We start from the raw sequence: 18,476 nt of genomic DNA, 5'->3' as shown, positions 1-18,476 counted from the left end.
CCTGGCCCGTCACCTCCACCCATGTCTTCACATAGTTCCCCGATTCCTCGCAGACTGAGCTCAGTGTCTTGAGTCTCCCTGTACTCCTCCACAGTGAACTATAGTTGTTACTTGTGAACCTATGTCCTGTGCTTAACATTGGCCAGATGCATTTCTAGTGCAGTTCCTAGGACAGGAGTTCTGCCTTCTTTTTAATTGGACAGATAAACAGTGATCTAACCTGATGTTCCAGGTTGCACGTGTGGGCGAGTTGAATTGTGGTACATAAACACAGCACATACAGGTGGGCATTTCTGAGTAAGTCACCCTTAGCTGGCTGAATCAGTAGCACTATCCCGTCTCTCCCCTTTTCCTTCTTGAATTTCTGTAAGAGAGTTAGAAATACTTCTGGAAGAGGAAAGAGGAGACTCTCACGTCCATGGAGCCTTATAGCTGCAGCTGTCCCTCCCTCCTACCATTAGCCCAGGACCATGGTGTGCCAACCTATCATATATCTGATGATCCATTCCCCTGCCACGCAGCCCCTGCTCATCACCTACCGAGAGCCTCTACTTCACTTAGTTAAGTCTCATTTGTGATCACGCCAATCTATTCCGTATGTCTCTTGGTTTCCTCTTCTGATGAGCAAGGAGAAATGTGATTAGACAAGCTCTACCATTCCTTTCAGACCTAACATCCTGCACTTTCTTAAACATGACCATCTTTCACATAGCTAAATGGGTTTCCAGTCATGGCTTTTTCCTCCGTAAGATGTACTTTGCATAACCTAAGCCATGTGAGGAAAGTTACCCATTGCTTGTAGCCAGACTCATCCTAAAGTTTCTGTTCTTCTCTGCCTCCTCACACTCATATGATCCATTGGTCATCTGCCTTTCCGTGTGTAGCATTTGGAGCTGGAATGAGAAAGAAGATAGACTTCACAAGCAGTGTGACTCATAACAGGGTACAAAATCCACTCTGGTTGGTGACCAGGCTGGTTCCCTCCACCCCTTGGCCAAGTTGGTCACTACAACTGTGAAGATCACAGAGTTTCTCTCTGACTTACACACATCCAGATATGACCTGAGTCGTGAGTGGAATAGGGCTTCTAACATAAGTGATGAATGGGAAGGCAACCATGTATCTCCAAAGAATGGCCCACTAATTACTGAAAACCCTGTTCCCTTCCATGCCTGGGGGACTCACTGGCTACCAGCATCCACAAATATTGACAGTTCACTAGAACAGCTCACCAAAAGACTGTACTGCTACTACCTATCAGACAAGCATATCTTGGGTTTTATTTTCCCTAGACACTGAGTGCTAGCTTGAAGGATTGAATCATTTTAAAATCCCCATTTTTGATGACTAAGGCCTAAGTATAAGAGAGAGGACAACATTCTGCTAAGAACGTTATTATAACTATAGAAGGTAATTTTTTAAAAAGTTCTTTAAGATCTAAAAGCCTTTCCTCCTACTCATCCTCCAAGTGCAAGGACGTCATCATGATGAGAAGCAACATATTATTCATCAGAGTAAGACCTGAGGCCCTAAGTCTGGGTTTGCACTGGAACCTTAGCAATTGCCAGAGCCTGTATATATATATATATATATATATATATATATATATATATATATATATATATATATTCTCCTCTTCTCAGGGATCTTCCTGCTAAAGAAGGGAACTCACTGATGGGACCAGATCTAGGTCCCTAACTCTTCTAACCAATGAAGGAGGTCAGTTCTAGCCACACCCCTAGAGACCAAAGGGAACAAAGCACATCCACTAATGTGTCTAGGAACGCAGCCCCCAGGGCAAGTAGAGAGCAAGGCCAGGGAAACTAAATCTCTCCCTCTGAAGGCACAAGATCAGTGCTGTGTAGTCTCTTGTACATTCATTCGGTTATTTATCAGACACCATATACTAGGCTATAAAAAAATGAGAGCATAAAAAACAAAAACTGGGATATGAAACGTGACTTTGAGGGATTTGCTGATAGACTCACCAAAGAACCAAGCATCCAGGCATGCATGTGAGTGCTGTGGGATGGTCTGTATGTCAAATGTGTTGCTCTGATTGGTTAAAATAAATAAAGTGCTGATTGGCCAGTAGCCAGGCAGGAAGGATAGGGTAGGCGGGACAAGGAGGAGGAGAATTCTGGGAAGGGAAGGCTGGGGCAGAGAGATACTGCCAGGTGCCACCATGACAAGGAAGATGTAAGGTAATGGTAAGCCATGAGCCACGTGGCAAAGTATAGATTAATAGAAATGGGTTAATTTAAGATAGAAAAAGTAGGTAACAAGAAGCCTGCCATGGCCATACAGTTTGTAAACAATGTAAGTTTCTGTGTGTTTACTTGGTTGGTTCTGAGCGTCTATGGGCCTGGTGGGTGAGAGAGGTTTGTCCTGACTGTGGGCCAGGCAGGAAAACTCTAACTACATGTGAGGGCTGTCTTAATTAGATTAGGTTCTGAGCATGCCTGTGAGAGACTGTACTGACTAGGCTACTGAGGTAGGAAGAGCCACCCTCAAGGTGGGTGATGTCTGAAGAGTGTGTGAAAAGGAGAAAGCTAGCTGAGCTCAGCATTCCTCTTCCCAACTGGGGTGCAGTGTGACCCACAGCCCTCTCCTGCCCCTATGACTTCGCTGTCTTGATGGACCATAACCTGGAACTATGAGCCAAAAGGAAGTCTTCCTTCCTTAACTTGCTTTTGCCCATGTACTTTATCACAGCACCAGAGAAGTAACTAATCCAGCAGCCAAGACAGAAGTCTACTGAAACAGACAAGAACCATGTATGGTGGCACACGCCTCCAGTCCCAGGACTTGCTATGGGTTTGACGCTAGCCAGGGTATCTAGCAAAACTCTGTCTCAGTAAATAAATATTTTGGGAGGCGGGGGAACATATCAGGCTTGGTGGTGCATGCTGATAATCCCATCTCTCAGGAGATAGAGGTAAGATCAAGAGTTCAAGGTCATCCATCCTTGGCTACATAAAAAGTTCTAGACCAGGCTGACTTATCTGAGATGCTGTCTTAGGAAACAAAACTGAGGAGAAAGGACAAAAGAAAGAGAAAGAAAGAAAGAAAGGAAGGAAGGAAGGAAGGAAGGAAGGAAGGAAGGAAGGAAGGAAGGAAGAGAGAGAAAGAGAGAAAAAGAGAGAGGGAGGGAGGCAAAGAAGAAAGGAAGGAAGGAAGGGAGGGAGGGAGGAAGAAAGGAAGAAGGAAGGAAGGAAGGAAGGAAGGAAGGAAGGAAGGAAGGAAGGAAGGAAGGGACATTCCCTTTTGTCTTGAAAGGTCAGCGTGAACAAAACACTAAGCACTTGGAGGATGAAAACACCGAGCATCTCTGGGGATCAGAAAAGTCAGCATGTGGGGAGCAGCATTTCAACTGAGTTCTAAGGATAGGGTCATACTAGAAGCTTCATGTGTGGAAAAGGACATTGAAGGAGACAGTGTAACTTGAATCCTACATTGGAATTTTTTTTTAAATTCACCTGTAGGTGATCTAGAAACTCAAAACCACCACCAAATCAGTTTGGCCCCAGACTCATCTAACATCCCATCTAGCTGAGGCTCACTGTGGGGAAGACATTCCAGAAAGACAAACAGAACATGAGATCAGGATGACCACAGGACCTGTGATAACCTACTCAGTGCTCATCATTGGGGCCCGACTGCTGTTGAACTACAGGTAAAAGAGGGGGTCCACTTAAACCCCCCAGAACACTGTGACCTGAAACAGCCTTTGTTAATATAAAATGCATCTGCATGAAGAACTCATGTTCCTGTAAAGCAGTATGTTCAGATTTGTTCTCTTGAATACAAGAAAGATACCTATTGGTCTCTTGGCAGAGGACCACAGGGGTGGACAGACCTGCCTTGGATTGGAGCTGGTCTCATTGCTCAAGTCAAAGGATAAGGTTTTCTGTATGAGGGTTCCCTTCGGTGTCCCCTGTATCAGCCTTCTCACCACCATGATCAAAATATTTGACATAGTTAAGATTTATTTTAGTTCATGGTTTCAAGGGGTTTGGTCCATGGTTACTTGGCCATGTGGACTTGGTCAGAACACCCTGGCAACAAGAACATATAGCAGAGCGTAACTGTTCACAGGAAGCAGAGAAGAGAGGCTACGGAAGGGGCCAGGAAAAGATATGACCCCCAAGGATATGCCCCATACCTACTTCCTAAAAGTATGAGCCACCTCCTTTCGCCACCTCCTTACGTCATATTATGACTCCACCAAGGGATGAAGCTATTCAGTAAGCCCATGCCTCTGTGACCCAACTGTCCCTAGAAACACCATTGCAGACATGCCCTGTCATGTGCCTTATGAATCTCCTAAACATCCCTGCACTGTCTGTCAGCTGTTCAATATTTAAATTACCCAAGAGTTATGGGTTCCCCAGGAAACAGAATGACACTACTCAAGTTCACGTTTGCATCTATGTCATAATTTACTTTTCCCTACTTCTGTGTCATAGAAGATGCAAAGGTAATTTATTTGGGAATGAATAATTACATTCTTCACACAGATAGCCAGGGAGTCCTATGGTGTGGGGGCCTCTGGCACATTGCAGGCGGGTGGGATGCGACACACACATGGCTGATGTGTTGCAGAAACACAAGGGACACCTGCTGTTTAGAAGTGGGGTTTCATCTCCTCGAGGTGGTTTTGAGTGTTCCTCATGACTTAGATCACAGGTCAGCCTCCAGATGGCATTTCCATGGAGTCACTTTGTCAGCTCAAAACTGAAGATGAAATCACTTCAGACATTCTCTGTGTGCATGCATACGTGTGTATGTGGGGGGGGGGGGGCCTCATGGGTGTGTGTATGTGCACACATGTTCATGTTTAGGTTGGCCTGGATCGAATGCCCAAGTTGGATGCTCTGACCTCTCACTTACTGTGTAGTATGGATCAGACTGCCCCACTGTTCTTGGCTTCAGTTTCCACCTATCTAGTAGATAGCTCTTGGCCATTAGAAAGGGTAGTGTCAGCATCCATAAGAAATTACAAGCAGAAGTCTGTGAGTCTATTTGCTTGTAGAGAAAGAAATGTAGCACATAGACCAAACTATATGGTTATGTGGCCCAGGCTGGCCTTGAACTCAATTTTCCGGTGTTGAGATTACAGAGGTGTGTTATCTTCTCCTTTGGGCATAGTCTAGGGCTGGATTCCAAGAGAAGATTTCTTTTCCTGCTTTGTTTATCTTCCTGGCCTTTAAGGATAGAATGTAGCAAGTAGGTGTGTGTGTGTGTGTGTGTGTGTGTGTGTGTGTGTGTGTGTGTGTGTAACTACATTATCCCTTTTATTTCAGTCTTGGTACAGGGAGATTTCCACTCAGAATTCTTTTTTCTTCATTATATTGAAGGTCTGGTGTCCTTTCTCTTACCTTTTTCATTGTTGAGAAGTCAGCTGTCATTCAAATGTAAGTCCACCAGAGACTGGCCCCTCTCGACAGCCATTTCCTCTACCCTCTGCACAAGTCACATCTTTTATCCTTGGTGCTCTGAAATCTATGTCATAATTTTCAAAGTGATCCCACATAAAACTCAACTCTAAATAGATCAAAGACCTTAACATGAACGAAACCAGATATCCCAAAACTGTTAGAGGAAAAAGTAGGGAGTGTGCTTCAACTTAGAGACAGACACAGGTAAAGACTTTCTGAATAGGATCTGGGAGCAAAAGAGCAAGATCAACAGCAAACAAATGGGATCTCATGGAATAAAAACCTCTGTACAGCAAAGAAGCTGTCAATCAGGCACAGAGGATGAGAGTAAATCTTTATCAACTCTACCCCTGACAGAGGTTTAGTGTCTACAATATACAAGGAAAAAAAAAAAAAAAAAAAGAACAAGAAGACAAAACAGTTTAAAGTGGGCTATAAAGAAGGAATAGACATAGTCAGTAAACACTTGTTAAAAATTGTTCAACATTGAGCTGGGCATGGTGGCATACACTTTTCATTTCAGCACTGAGAAGGCAGAGACAGGAGAATCTCTGTGATTTCAAGGACAGCCTGGAATACATAATGAGTTCCAGGACAGCCAAGGCTACATAGAGAGATCCAGTCTTAAAAAAAAATCACTCAGCATCCTTAGTCACCAGGGCTCAGGGAACAAGGTTCAAGAGAGGGCAGGAACAGTTCAAGGGCTGCAAGACAGGGAGAAGTCTGTAAAACGCCACCTTCTAGGCACAGCACAGCTACTGCAATCAGGAACTCCCAGTAGTTAGCCATCGGCGCCAGGCTTGCACAAGACTGGCTCTGGCAGCAGTTAGCCATAGGTGAGGGAGGGGCTTCTTGGGGGACACTACTCACTGCTGAGCTATGGCAAACTCCAGGAAGCACGGAATCACTGTTTTCTGATATAAGCATATTCAGTTCTGCCTACAGCTGGGCCCAAGAGATCTAGTGCAGAGTTTCAAACCCAGGGTCACACCGATGGCCCTGGTTAAAACTCAGGGGGTCACAAAACAAAACCAAGTCATGAATGCTGGTAAGAGAGATTCATGGAGGGGGACTGGTGAGGGGGGGCGCAAAGAGAGAGCTAGGGGGCATGACCCAGAATGAATCATATACATGTGAATCAGCCAAAGAACAAAATTAATTTTTTTTTAAAAAATGGAGAAAGGAAGAAGGAATGGAGTCCAGACCTTAGACTTAAAAGCCAGCACCAGGACTATCACTATGAAACCCAGCACTAGGCAAAGCCCCACAGGCCCAGGCTAAAGCCTGTGAACTGAACTGAGCAGCCAGCACGGCCTTAGCCTGCCAACCACCGCTCCTTCCACCTCTCACAAGCTGTGATGCAGGGGCAGCGGGCAGAACAAGACAGCATAGGCTTAGAGCAGAGCGCAAAGGCTAGCACAGGGCTTTTGTCCTGAAGCTTAACCAGGCCTACCAGAGCAAGATCCAGAACCCAATTAAAACAGAAAGTCACACACGCACACGCACATGCATACACATGCATGTGCACCAGTGCTCACAGATGAGCCAATAGACCAATGCTGGCATGGAAAGATGGATTCATTTCAACCTGCATCATTGCTAGCTGCAGAGTGGGCCTGAAGAACCCCTTCAGAGTGTATAGGTCCCTGGGACAGAGAGGCTATGATACAATCCAGTTTACCGCCAGTCTTGGTGGCCAATGGGGTTATTTCTATCATCCAGCCCCACCCAAAACTGGGGAAATAAAACCTGTTGTAAGCCCAGTGTTCACAGATTAAACCCCTCCAGACCTGTCCTGGGACCTGGCAAGGATAGGACCCATAGGACAGACTCCTGTTTGTGCCTACATAATCACAAGATGTGGTATAGGCTCTGATAGACAGGGTTTCTCTGTGTAACAGCCCTGGCTGTCCTGGAACTCACTCTGTAGACCAGGCTGACCTTGAACTCATAGAGATCTGCCTGCTTCTGCCTCCCAAGTGCTGGAATTAAAGGTGTACACTACCACTTGGTGCTGAAAACCTGTAAAATAAAAAAAACATGAACAAAAAACAAACTAAGACTCTTAACTTAAAACCTGAAATGAGCCGGGTGGTGGTGGTGCACACCTTTAATCCCAGCACTCGGGAGGCAGAGGCAGGTGGATCTCTGTGAGTTCCAGGCCAGCCTGGTCTACAGAGCAAGTTCCAGGACAGGCTCCAAAGCTGCACAGAGAAACCCTGTGTGTGTGTGTGTGTGTTTGGGGGGGGGGGGGGATGCTTTAAGGCAAACAGGGAAAGTACTTAAGTACTTCAGGATATAGTTATTGACAAGATCTTTTTTTAACTAGAATCCCAATAGCACAGGAAAGAACCATAAGAATTGGCAAATGAGACTACAAACTAAAATGCTTCTGAACAGCAAAACAAACTCTCAATGTAGTGAAAAGACAGCCTACAGAAAGGGAGAAAACTTTGCCAGCTACACTTAAGACAAGGGTTAACATGCAGAATATTATGTATTAAGAACTACAAAAATCAAATACAAATACACACACACACACAAAAAAAAAAAAAAAAAAAAAAAAAAAAAACACTGCCAACCAAACAGCAACAGTGAGAACACAAATCAAATCAGCTGCTCATGACATCCAGCAGAAACTGAATGGGGATGCTATGGCAGTCTGCTCCATTTCCTGGCTCAGCTTTCCTCCCATGCCGGAGCTTCCCACTTCTCCTCACTGTGGGCACTTTTATACTATAGGACAAACAACAGTGACCTGTTGCGAATACTTTACCTTCTAGCTGTCCGCAGGGTACAGTGCTTTTACTGCTCTTCTCCCTCTCGATCAACCAATAAATGAGCCAGTAGCAGTTTTCAAAAGAATACAAATTATCAGCAGCCAGATGGTGTGTCACACACCTTTGATCCCAGCACTCGGGAGGCAGAGGCAGGTGGATCTCTGAGTTTGAGGCCAGCCTGGGCTACAGAGTGAGTTCTAGGACAACCAGGGCTACATAGTGAAACCTTGTCTTGAAAAACAAACAAAAGAAGAATACAAATGGCCAATAAATACTTTTTGAAGTGTTCAACTCCCTTGGCCATCAGAGAAATACAAACACTACCTCTGAGATTACATCTCACTCCAGCCAGATAGGTGGCAGTCACCAAGGATACAACTGGCACCAAGTGTGGAAGATGTGGGGAAAGACCAACCTTCTAGCTTCTAATTGTTATACAAGTGTATTCACGTGTAAGTAAATGTAGAGGCAAGCAAACTAGAAAGGAGAGGGTCCATGAGATGGGAGAAGGGGCCTTCAGGAAGAGGTACGGGGAGGGTAATGGAATGTAAGTAACATGAACATGAAGAATACTGGAGGCGGAAGGTACAGTGGAGATGGGGGTCATAGGGACAGACGGTAGGAAATCAACCAGAACTAAGGAGGCATGGAAATGAAGTCGGAAATCTAGCATTTGTATCCTAATTAAAATATTAATATTAGGGGGCTGGGAAGATGTCTCACTGAGTAAAGTACTTCCAAGGATGAAAGCCTGAGTTCCCACATGAAGGCCTCAAATAAAAAGTAGGACACAAAGGCACACATCTATAACCTCAATGTCCAGGAGGCAGAAAAACACAGAGACGCTGTGCGTTTGCTGGTCAGCAAGAGATGCTGTCTCCATAAATATGGTGGAGTGCTGGAGAGAAGGATCACTGGTTAGGAGCATGTACTGCTCTTCCAGAGAACCCAGATTCAGTTCTCATCAACTACGTGGGACGGGTTACAGCCACCTCTAACTGAAGCTCTGGGGAGATCTGACAGTCAAGGCTTCTGACACACACACACACACACACACACACACACACATACTTTTAAAAAATTTTTCTAGAGCCTAGCATGTTGGCAGACATCTTTAATCCCAGCACTTGAGAGGCAGAGGAAGGTGGATCTCCGAGTTCAAGGCCAGCGACAGAGTAAGCTCCAAGGCAGCTACAACTAGAGAGAGACCCTGTCCCGACAAAAAGAAACAGAGACAGAGAGACAGAGACAGAGAGAGGAGGGGGGAGAGAGGGAGTAAGGAAGGATATTAATTTTTTAAAGGTTTGAATGGATGTACTCTCCACAGATGGATAGTTCTTCCAGAAGCCATAGGTTATTAAATGAAAATCCCAGTGCCAGATGTAGGACATCTACCTACAAGTTATTGGCTAGGGAGGTCCGAGAGGTTCCCCACAAACAATATAGGCTATTGCCATTTCTCTTGGTTATCCACCCAAACTTGATGGTCGGACCCAGTTGCTGAGGATATTGCATAGTTTGGTCACAGGACAGAGAATCCAAGCTGGAAATGAGCTGGAAGTATCCTTTGTACTGGCTAGTCTTCATAGCGTCAGAGGGTGTTATGCAGTCCACTGGGGGAGAAAAGTCATTGGCAGCCTTATTCAGATACAAATCCTATGAGCTACGATAATATCCTGTCAGAAAGATGTGCTCTCCAGTGCAATGGTGGTATGAACGTTATGGGGGTAACCAACCTCCTTCTGGTTAAAGCTGGGGCCCACATCACAGGGTACCTACCAGGTTCTGCAAACTTGATCAAGAGCCTGTGGTCAGAGGTCTCAGGGAGAAACCCACTACTATTGTTTAGCTAGATGATGCTGTCAAACTGCCTTCTAAATAGTCCTGTTTATAGCTTAGTGCTGTGCCTAGCTATCATCGGAGAAGCTTTTTTGTTTGTTTGTTTGTTTGTTTTGTTTTTTCAAGACAGGGTTTCTCTGTAGCTTTGGAGCCTGTCCTGGACTAGCTCTGTAGACCAGGTTGGCCTCAAACACACAGAGATCTGCCTGTCTCTGCCTCCCGAGTGCTGGGATTAAAGGCGTGTGCCACCACCACCCAGCTGAGAAGCTTCTTATTGCATCTGTGATTAATTCAGAAATTCTTAAGTGGCCAAAGTACTTGGCAAGAACTAATTAAGGGGCTGGAGATATGGCTCGGTGGTTAAGAGCAATTGCTGCTCTTCTCAAGTATCGGGGTTCAATTCCCAGCAACCACTCGGGAACTTACTATTGTCTGTAACTCCTGTTCCAGAGGATTTGACAACCTCTTCTGACCCCTGGGGACACCAGGCATGCACGTGAAACATAGACAAACTTGCAGGCAAACATCCATACATATAAAAACAAAGTTTTTTGGGTTTGTTTTTCAATTAAAAAGAGAGAGAGAAACTTCTCAGATGGTGGTGGTGAATGCCTTTCATCCCATCACTGAAGGGACAGAGGCAACCAGATCTCTGTGAGTTCAAGGCCAGTCTGGTCTACAGAGCAAGTTCCAGGACAGCCAGGGCTACACAGAAAAACTCTGTCTCCAAAAAAAAAAAAAAAAAAAAAAAACCGAGAGAGAGACTCTAATTAAACTCCCTGGGCATCTCCATCTCTCTCTCTCTCTCTCTCTCTCTCTCTCTCTCTCTCTCTCTCTCTCTCTCACACACACACACACACACACACACACACACACACACACACACGGCGAACGTTGGAGGGCACTTGTTGAGGGTTCCAGTGGAAGAGGGAGGAGGTAAGAGAGGAGGAACTGCAGCTGTGGCCAAAATGAGTGATTTTCATTATATAAAGGTATGGAATGGACAAACGGAAAAGTTTTAAGCACAGCAAATACTAGTTCTGGAAAAGCAACTGTAGCTATGGACCCTTCTATCATTTCCAGAACCACCTAGAAATAACAGCAATCACAGGATATCCCACATTTAGAGGGAGCAAGGTAAAGAAATGAAGGAAGTCTATTATTAAAGAAATGAAGGAAGTCGTGATGTCCTGAGATAACTTTGCAAGGAATCATGAATCCTGATTTAAGGATAAAGAAGCATTCTTAAACAGATTACTTCTAGAGTCTGAAGCAGTAATTATGGAAGCGTCAAGCCCACACACTAAACCCATTAGAAAACCCTTTCCATTGCAGCTGCCCACACATATACACACACACACACACACACAGTCCCAGGCTAAGAAATTTGTTATACGTGAAGCAGATAAAACCCTGAGTCAAACTCCTCCCTGGAGTCAAGCTTGTGGATTGACATACTGAAATATGGATTTGAGCTCAGAGATCAGTATAAGGTAGAGACACCACCATTAAGGAAACACAGCTCAAGTCACTCAGGTTTAATGACCATTGGTATTACCATATAGACTTCTGTTCCATCAAGTCTGCTCACGTAGATAATCAGGTTACCTCCGCCCATCCAAAACATTGTTAACCAAAGCCTTCTACACCCCAATCTTCACAAAACAGATCTCAGTAATAAAAATAGCAAAAAGATATATATTAATGGTCAAACATTGGTCTTTCAGGGCCAAAGGTCTTTTATAACCACAAAGAGCAGACTAAGCAAAGAAAATAACTGGGCAACTGATACTGCATTGGCCCAAGTTTTCTGAGAGCTATCTTTCCTTAAAAGAATGGAATTAACCTTTGCCAAGACCCTCAGGGCAGAAAGTATGTCAGCTGAACTTCGCTTTTCCTATGAGGGTCATAACAGTCTTTTGGAATCTGCAGCAAATTACCTTCTCTTTCCTGTCCCTGCAAAAGCAAACACAGCTGGGAACAAATCGTGGCAGGAATTCCTTGTACCCAAGGAGGCCCCTAGCTTACTGTCTAAACACCCTGTAAGAAGCTAGGGTTTCGTTTCTTAATACAAGTTCAATGTTGAGGGAAAGACAGTAAAGTCATTCACTTAGACTCTCAGGCTGACCTTAGGCAGATAGCTTAAGCAAGAGATGTGATGTTAATCCTGTCCTGGCCCAAATCAGATCACTTGGGAAATCTCTAAGGTCACATCAGTGCTCAGGACCCTCTCTAGGATGGTCACAAGTGGTGGGCTGGTTCCTGGAACCAGGGTTCCAAGTTCAGAGATGAACTCACTATTCCATAGCCCTTTGGACAAACCGTTACTATTTCTAAAGCCCTGGTCTCTTTCTAGCTTCATTTTATGTCTCCAGAAAAATTAGGACTAAAGTGGACCAGACTCTGACTGACAAGGAATACACACATAGTTACTGGGTATGTTCCAGAGTCAGCTGAACGCCTCTGGGTGTCACATTTACTCCTAGATCGGAGGTAGGAGCATAACAAAGCATCTCATTTCTAAAGATTCTCATCGCTTCCCTAACTTGCACCTCTTAGCCCCAGCCTCTCTCCCTAACCTACTCCACATGCACACCACCAGAAGACGCTGTCTCAACACCTGCAGTATCCCTAGAGCCCAAGGATAATGTTGCATTAATGGCACTTGGCAGAAATCCCACCCTAGTTTGAACTGCTCTGAGTTCAACACAGTGAAGAAATACATGAGAATTCGAGAGAAGAGGCAGTAGAAATCGGGAGCCTGCCCTTCCCACATAAAAGAGGCACAGAGATTTCAGGAGCTGGAAAAAGGTATCATCTCTTGCCAGAGGGCCACCAGCTCCCACCACTTGGGAGCCGCTTTATCTCTTGTTTCTCCTCGGGACTGAAGTGTAAGATGGTGAGGATGGCGGTGAGTGTCTGCTGGCGGCCCAGGCTGTCTGGCAAGGTAAGGAAGCGGTAGATGATGTTCTTGAGATACTCCAGGTTGGCTCCTTCCCTGCTCTGGTCCCTGATGTTCTTCTCGATGTGGCTCTGAAGGGCTCCGACCTCCTCTCGGTGCCTCTCCCCCTCTTCCAGCAGCCTCTCCTGCAGCTGGTGGGTCTCCACCTCCAGCCTGTGTTTCTGCTTCCTCAGGGATGTGATCTCCACCTCCTTTCGGGCCAACTGCTCAGCATAAAGGAAGAAAGTGGGCTCATTGGCTGCAGCGAGCTGCAGGGCTTGGGTCAGGCTTTCTGAGGATGCTGTGTCAGCCGCGTCCCCAAGACCTCCACCACCCACACCACCCACTCCACCCACTCCACCCACAGGGCTTCTGCGTCCTGGCAACCCAGAGGACAAGGCCACAGAACGCAGTTGCTCCAGCTCCAAGTCCTTCTCAGCGAGCACAGCCAGGGCCCGGTCCCGCTGCTTATGCAGCTCCTCCTCCAGTTTGAGTGTGCGGTCCCTGAAGTCCAGCTGGCTGTGTTCCAGCTCCTGCCGATGGAGCTGCTGCAGCCGGGCCAGCTCCTGCTTCCAGTGCTGGGCCTCCTGCTGGTGCTGGCTTTCAAGCTCCTCACAGGACAGCCGCAGGGAGATATACTTCTCCTTCAGCTCAGCAAGCTGCTCCTGCGCTGCCTCCAGCTCCTTCGCCAAGTTCCCATCTTTGGTATTCTTGCTCTTAAGCACGACCTGGGCTCTCATCTTGTAACGCTCAAACTCCTCCTTCAGCTGCTTCAGCTCCTGTTGGTAGTAGAGTGCAGTAGCCTTTTCCCCGTCGGCAGCCTCAGAGCTGGCCATTATCTCAGGGTCACGGGGCTTCTCCACATCCAGGGTCACGTGGCTTTTCCTAGCGGCAACCTGCAGTAGACTCTGGAGCTTCTCCATCCTATCCTTCAAGACATTGATATCCAGATTGGACTCATCCACGTGGCTGTCCAGCGGGGGCCGGCTAGAGGCGGCAAGGGCCAGTGTCTTGTTCTCCAGGTCCAGCTGCAGAATCCGCTCCTTCAGCTTCTGGATGGCCAGCTGGTCTTTCTGTTTGGCTTTCTCGTAGGTGCCCAGCAGTTCAGACACCTCAGAGATTTGATGTTCCAGGGCTGCTACCCTTTGCTCTTCTACCTGGGACTGCTGGCGAAGCTGGTCCTCCACAAGGGCTGTCTGCAAAGCAAAGGACAGGTGACAATGCATCCAGGAAAGTCACAAAACCCTGCGATCACCTGGGTGTGGAGGAGCAGAGAAGGGTCATGGATGAGGGTGGCCTGGAACCAGTGGGGACTGGGGATTTTCTCTTGTTGTTTTCGTTCTTGGTTTTTTTGTTTTTTGTTTTTTGTTTTTTGTTTGTTTGTTTTTCGAGACAGGGTTTTTCTGTGTAACAGCTCTGACTGACCTGGAACTCTCTTTGTAGACCAGGCTGGCCTCAAACTCACAGAGATCCACCTGGCTCTGCCTCCCAAGTGCACCACCAATGCCAGGCTGGGAACTGGGGATTTTTAACTGAGTTCCTTCGTATATGTGCTGCTTCTAGGATAGTTTTCCATTTTTCATTGAGCTTGAATACAAAGTACGTTCCTGCCAAAGGTGTACTTCCCAAATTATTTAAAGACGTCATGTAACATTCTTTCCCTTTCCCAACATTCCTGGAAATTCAAACCAAGTTGGATTCCTCTCTACATTGGAAAAAAAAAAATACTATGCAACAGTAGTTTTCTAAAGCAGCAAACCTCAACCAAAGGCATGCACAGACATTTTTTTTTTTTTTTTTTCTGGAAAAATCCCCTTTGCTTCCTTCAGGCCTTCTACCTATACGCATGTACTTTTCAAGATACACAACCTTTCACTACATAGCTGTCCCAATATTGCCTCAAACAGCACAACCGGTAAGGTGCCAGCATCCAGAGGCCCAGATAAGGCCATCTGGCTTAGACCCAGAATACTCAGAAACTCCTCTTCCTGTTGTAAGGACACTACACGAAACAAGACTTCCTAGGGCTCACAGGTGGAATTTTTCAGTTGTCATCAAACATCAGAGTGCATGATGGGAATGTGGAACCAGACTGCAAACCCAGAACTCAAGAGGCTACAAGCACCAGGCAACCCTTGACAAGAGCAACACCCTATCTTAGGTGGGAAGAGGGCGCCTTTAATGCCAGCACTTGGCAGGGAAAAGCAGGCAGTTTTCTGTGAGTTCAAGGCCAGACTGAATTGCATGGTGAGACCCTGCCTTATGAAACACACACACACACACACACACACACACACACACACACAGATAGAGACAGAGACAGAGAGACAGAGACAGATCTATCTATTCTAATGGACAAAAGAAAAAGGATAAAATCCTAACATTTCCTAGGTACGTTAAAACGATTGCTTGAAGGATGTGAGAATAATTACCTTCCTCATCTCTTGCTGCAATTGAGCCTGGAAATGGCTTTTAAGACGGGCAGCCTCTTGCTGAAGCTCTTGCAGCCGGGGGTCTGGTCGGTTCTTCTCATCTCGGATGGCTTGCAGCTCACCTTTCAGTTCCTCTACCTCCCGGGTTAGCTGCTTGGTCTGCAGTTCAAACCCTTCTATCTGATCAGCTGCATATGCCCGCCCTGCCAGGGCTTCCCTGGTCTCTTCTAACCGAAGTTCCAGGTCCTGGCGCTGGGTCCGCTCCTCCTGCAACAGCTTCTGTAGCTCACGAAGCATCACAGCATGGTCACTCTGCTCCTGGGCACGATCCTGCTGCTGTGTGATCAGTCGGGCTTTGGTTTCTGCTATCTGCTCCTGCAGCCCCTTCAGTTCTCCCTCCAGACGGTCCCTCTCTTCCTCTGCCTTTTGATTGGCATCCTCTAAGTCCTGTTTCATCTTCTTCTTGTCCGCCAGGTACGATGCCTCCATACGGGACTTTTCCTGGGTGACTGTGGCCAAGGAGCTAGTCAAAGTAGCCAATTGCGTCTTCAGCTGATGTAGTCTTTTGTCCATCTCACTACCTGCAGATGGCCCATCCCCACTGCTACTACTAATGCCACTCTCTGACCCACTGGCCTCTTCCGCCTTTGGAGGAAGTGGTCCACGGGCCATTCTGTCATCTTCGACCCCGGACTCACCCTTGATACTCGTAAGACTGGCTGCAGTATCCAAGCTAGTGGCAGTTCCGGTGCTGTCCTCACTGTGAGTGGAGCACCGATCATCCACAGAGTCAGGAAACGTGAGACCTGGAGGCTGCACACCTGCAAGGCCTACATCCGCCTCGTGGGATACCGACAGTACCTTGATGCTGGCCTCCAGGGCCTCTTTCTCCTTCAGCAGACTTTTGTAGGCGCGGACCACATCCTTGAGCCTTGCCTGGTACTGGAGAAGCTGCTTCTTCTGTGTCTCTATGGTCTCCAGCAGGTCCTTTTTGCTTGGGCCGCCCCCGAAATTCATCCCAAACTTCTCCATGGGGGTTCTGGAGTGGGTTGCTCCACGTCAGCGTTCTGGCAGCCCTGGACAGAGCAGCAAAAACATCTAGAAGTGAAGCAGAGAGGGCCGTCTGGCTGCAGGGCGCACACCGGCTGTCCCGGCGGGTTGAGGGCCGCGGTGGCGGAGCAAAAGCGTTGCGGAGCCTGGCGGAAGGTGGAAGCCGGTTCCAGCCTGGGGGCGGGGCAACGGTGGCCCAGCAGAAGCGCTCAGCCACGGCTCTCCAATACCGGCCCAGAAGCCGCTCCGCCCTCGCCGCTCCGCTGGCCACCGCGTCCCAGGCCCGCCCACCTCGGCCCAGGATCGGCCCGGGGTTTACACCAAGCTCGAGTCCATCACGATTTCCTAACAACCCTGGCCGCCGACAACAGCGCTTCCGGGTCCACTGGAAGTGACGGCGGCCAAACGCCACAGACCCCGCCTCCAGCGTGCGTGAGGTGGGCGGGGTTTCCGCAGCCAGGGAGTGGGGACAGCCTGGAGAGGGAGTACCCAGCCGGGATAGTTGGGAAAAGCAAAGTCCAGAACACCTGAGCAGTGGTTGGGAGAAGATGCCTAACTTTGCCCTCAGACTGCCACCAGCGAGCGACAGGGGGCGACGTCGCACTGCGTTTGCCCCCAAATTCCCGGTTGAAAGAAGCATACAACTATTTGGGGCAAGGTGCAACATGTCCCTAAAAAGCAACAGGGCTCATACAAGAAAAACTAGCCCAGCACCTAGTTAACATAAAGCATAATGGTTCCCTCCCTTAGTTCTGCTTTTAGAGAGGCACAATATAGCTATAAGGTCCATCTTTAATAACAGCATATGCTAAGGGGTCTCACAAGAGTTTTTGCTGTTCAGTCTTTGCAAAATTCTGTTCAGAGGATACCATTAGCACCAATTTACAGTTGTGGGAACATACAGTACAGAGAGGTAACTTGTCCAATGTCATTCAGTTACTAAGTTTAGGAATACTATCTCAGTGCACTTCTCAACATATTAAGTGCTATGGCAGATGGCATCCTAAAAAAAAACATGGCTTTGCCACCAAGAAACCTGTAACAGCAAGGAACCAGACACGCAAACAAGCAGAATGTATGGATGTAGTCGAATGGTATAAAAGAGATGGAGCACCTGCCTAGAGGAAGGGCAGAGACACTTAGGGAAAACATTTTGGGGTTTGAAGAATGAGTAAAGACTGCCAAGTCAATTCCGATGTGGGAAACTAGTGTCAGGGAAAGAGGAGAAGTTTGCAGGGACCAAGACTCATTCCTAAACAGTAGCCTAGGGCGTGGGAAAGGGGCGGATACTGATGAGGCTGGAACAAAGGCATTTAAGTTTCACCTTGGGTGACAAGACATTCAACGATTTCAATCGCAAGAGGACACCGTGGAGACTTTCGTGGGGCCTGTAAGATGGCTCAGCAGTAAAGGTACATTCCACCAAGCCCAATGACCTGACCTGAGTTCTATCAGGAGAACCCACATGTCGACGGAGAGAACATATTCCCACAGGTTATCCTCTGACTTCTACGCACCCCCACGCACAAACTCGAAATACAAGTGGGGAGGACCTTAAAAAAAAAAAAAAAAAAAAAAAGCTCCTGTGACATTGTGAAGGTACCAAGGGGGCGGGAAGCCTGTAAGGAGTCTCACTCATAAAAAGAGAGAGAGTAGTGAATTAGGATGAAGAAAGTATTTCTGTTCTAAGAATCTACTCGGAAGGCCGAGGCAGCTGCATCTCTGTGAGTTCGAGATTGGGCTGGTCTACATAGCAACTTCCAGGCCACCTAAGGCAGTGACATAGGGGGCATCTCAAAACAAAAGAGAGGTGCTACTCTGAGAACCTTTTAAATGTATTTTTCGACCCTGCCAGAGCCTTCTTAGGAATGGAAGTCTAGGACTGAAGAATAAAGCAAAACCCTGCAGTCTTCGGAGACCCCGAACAATTCCCTTTCCCATCTCTGAGGCCCTGGCAAGGCTGCCAGGCCTCGCTAGGCTTCAGTTCTTCCGC

The 18,476-nt window shown here is 47.1% G+C and overlaps 1 protein-coding gene across 1 annotated transcript; it reads right to left on the bottom strand.

Moving 5' to 3' along the window:
- Positions 1-11,583: 11,583 nt before the first annotated feature.
- Positions 11,584-17,174, bottom strand: Gcc1 (GRIP and coiled-coil domain containing 1). The gene is made up of 2 exons (XM_036181479.1): positions 15,434-17,174; positions 11,584-14,197 (listed from the first exon to the last, which is right to left on the bottom strand). The coding sequence occupies exons 1-2, from the start codon at positions 16,463-16,465 to the stop codon at positions 12,875-12,877; spliced, it is 2,355 nt and encodes a 784-aa protein (XP_036037372.1). The 5' UTR covers positions 16,466-17,174; the 3' UTR covers positions 11,584-12,874.
- Between the last annotated feature and the right edge of the window lie 1,302 nt (positions 17,175-18,476).

Source organism: Onychomys torridus, chromosome 3 (assembly GCF_903995425.1).
Source record: "Onychomys torridus chromosome 3, mOncTor1.1, whole genome shotgun sequence".
Lineage (NCBI taxonomy): Eukaryota > Metazoa > Chordata > Mammalia > Rodentia > Cricetidae > Onychomys > Onychomys torridus.
The sequence above is the reverse complement of the archived record's forward strand: the minus strand, read 5'-3'. Positions and strand labels throughout refer to the sequence as shown.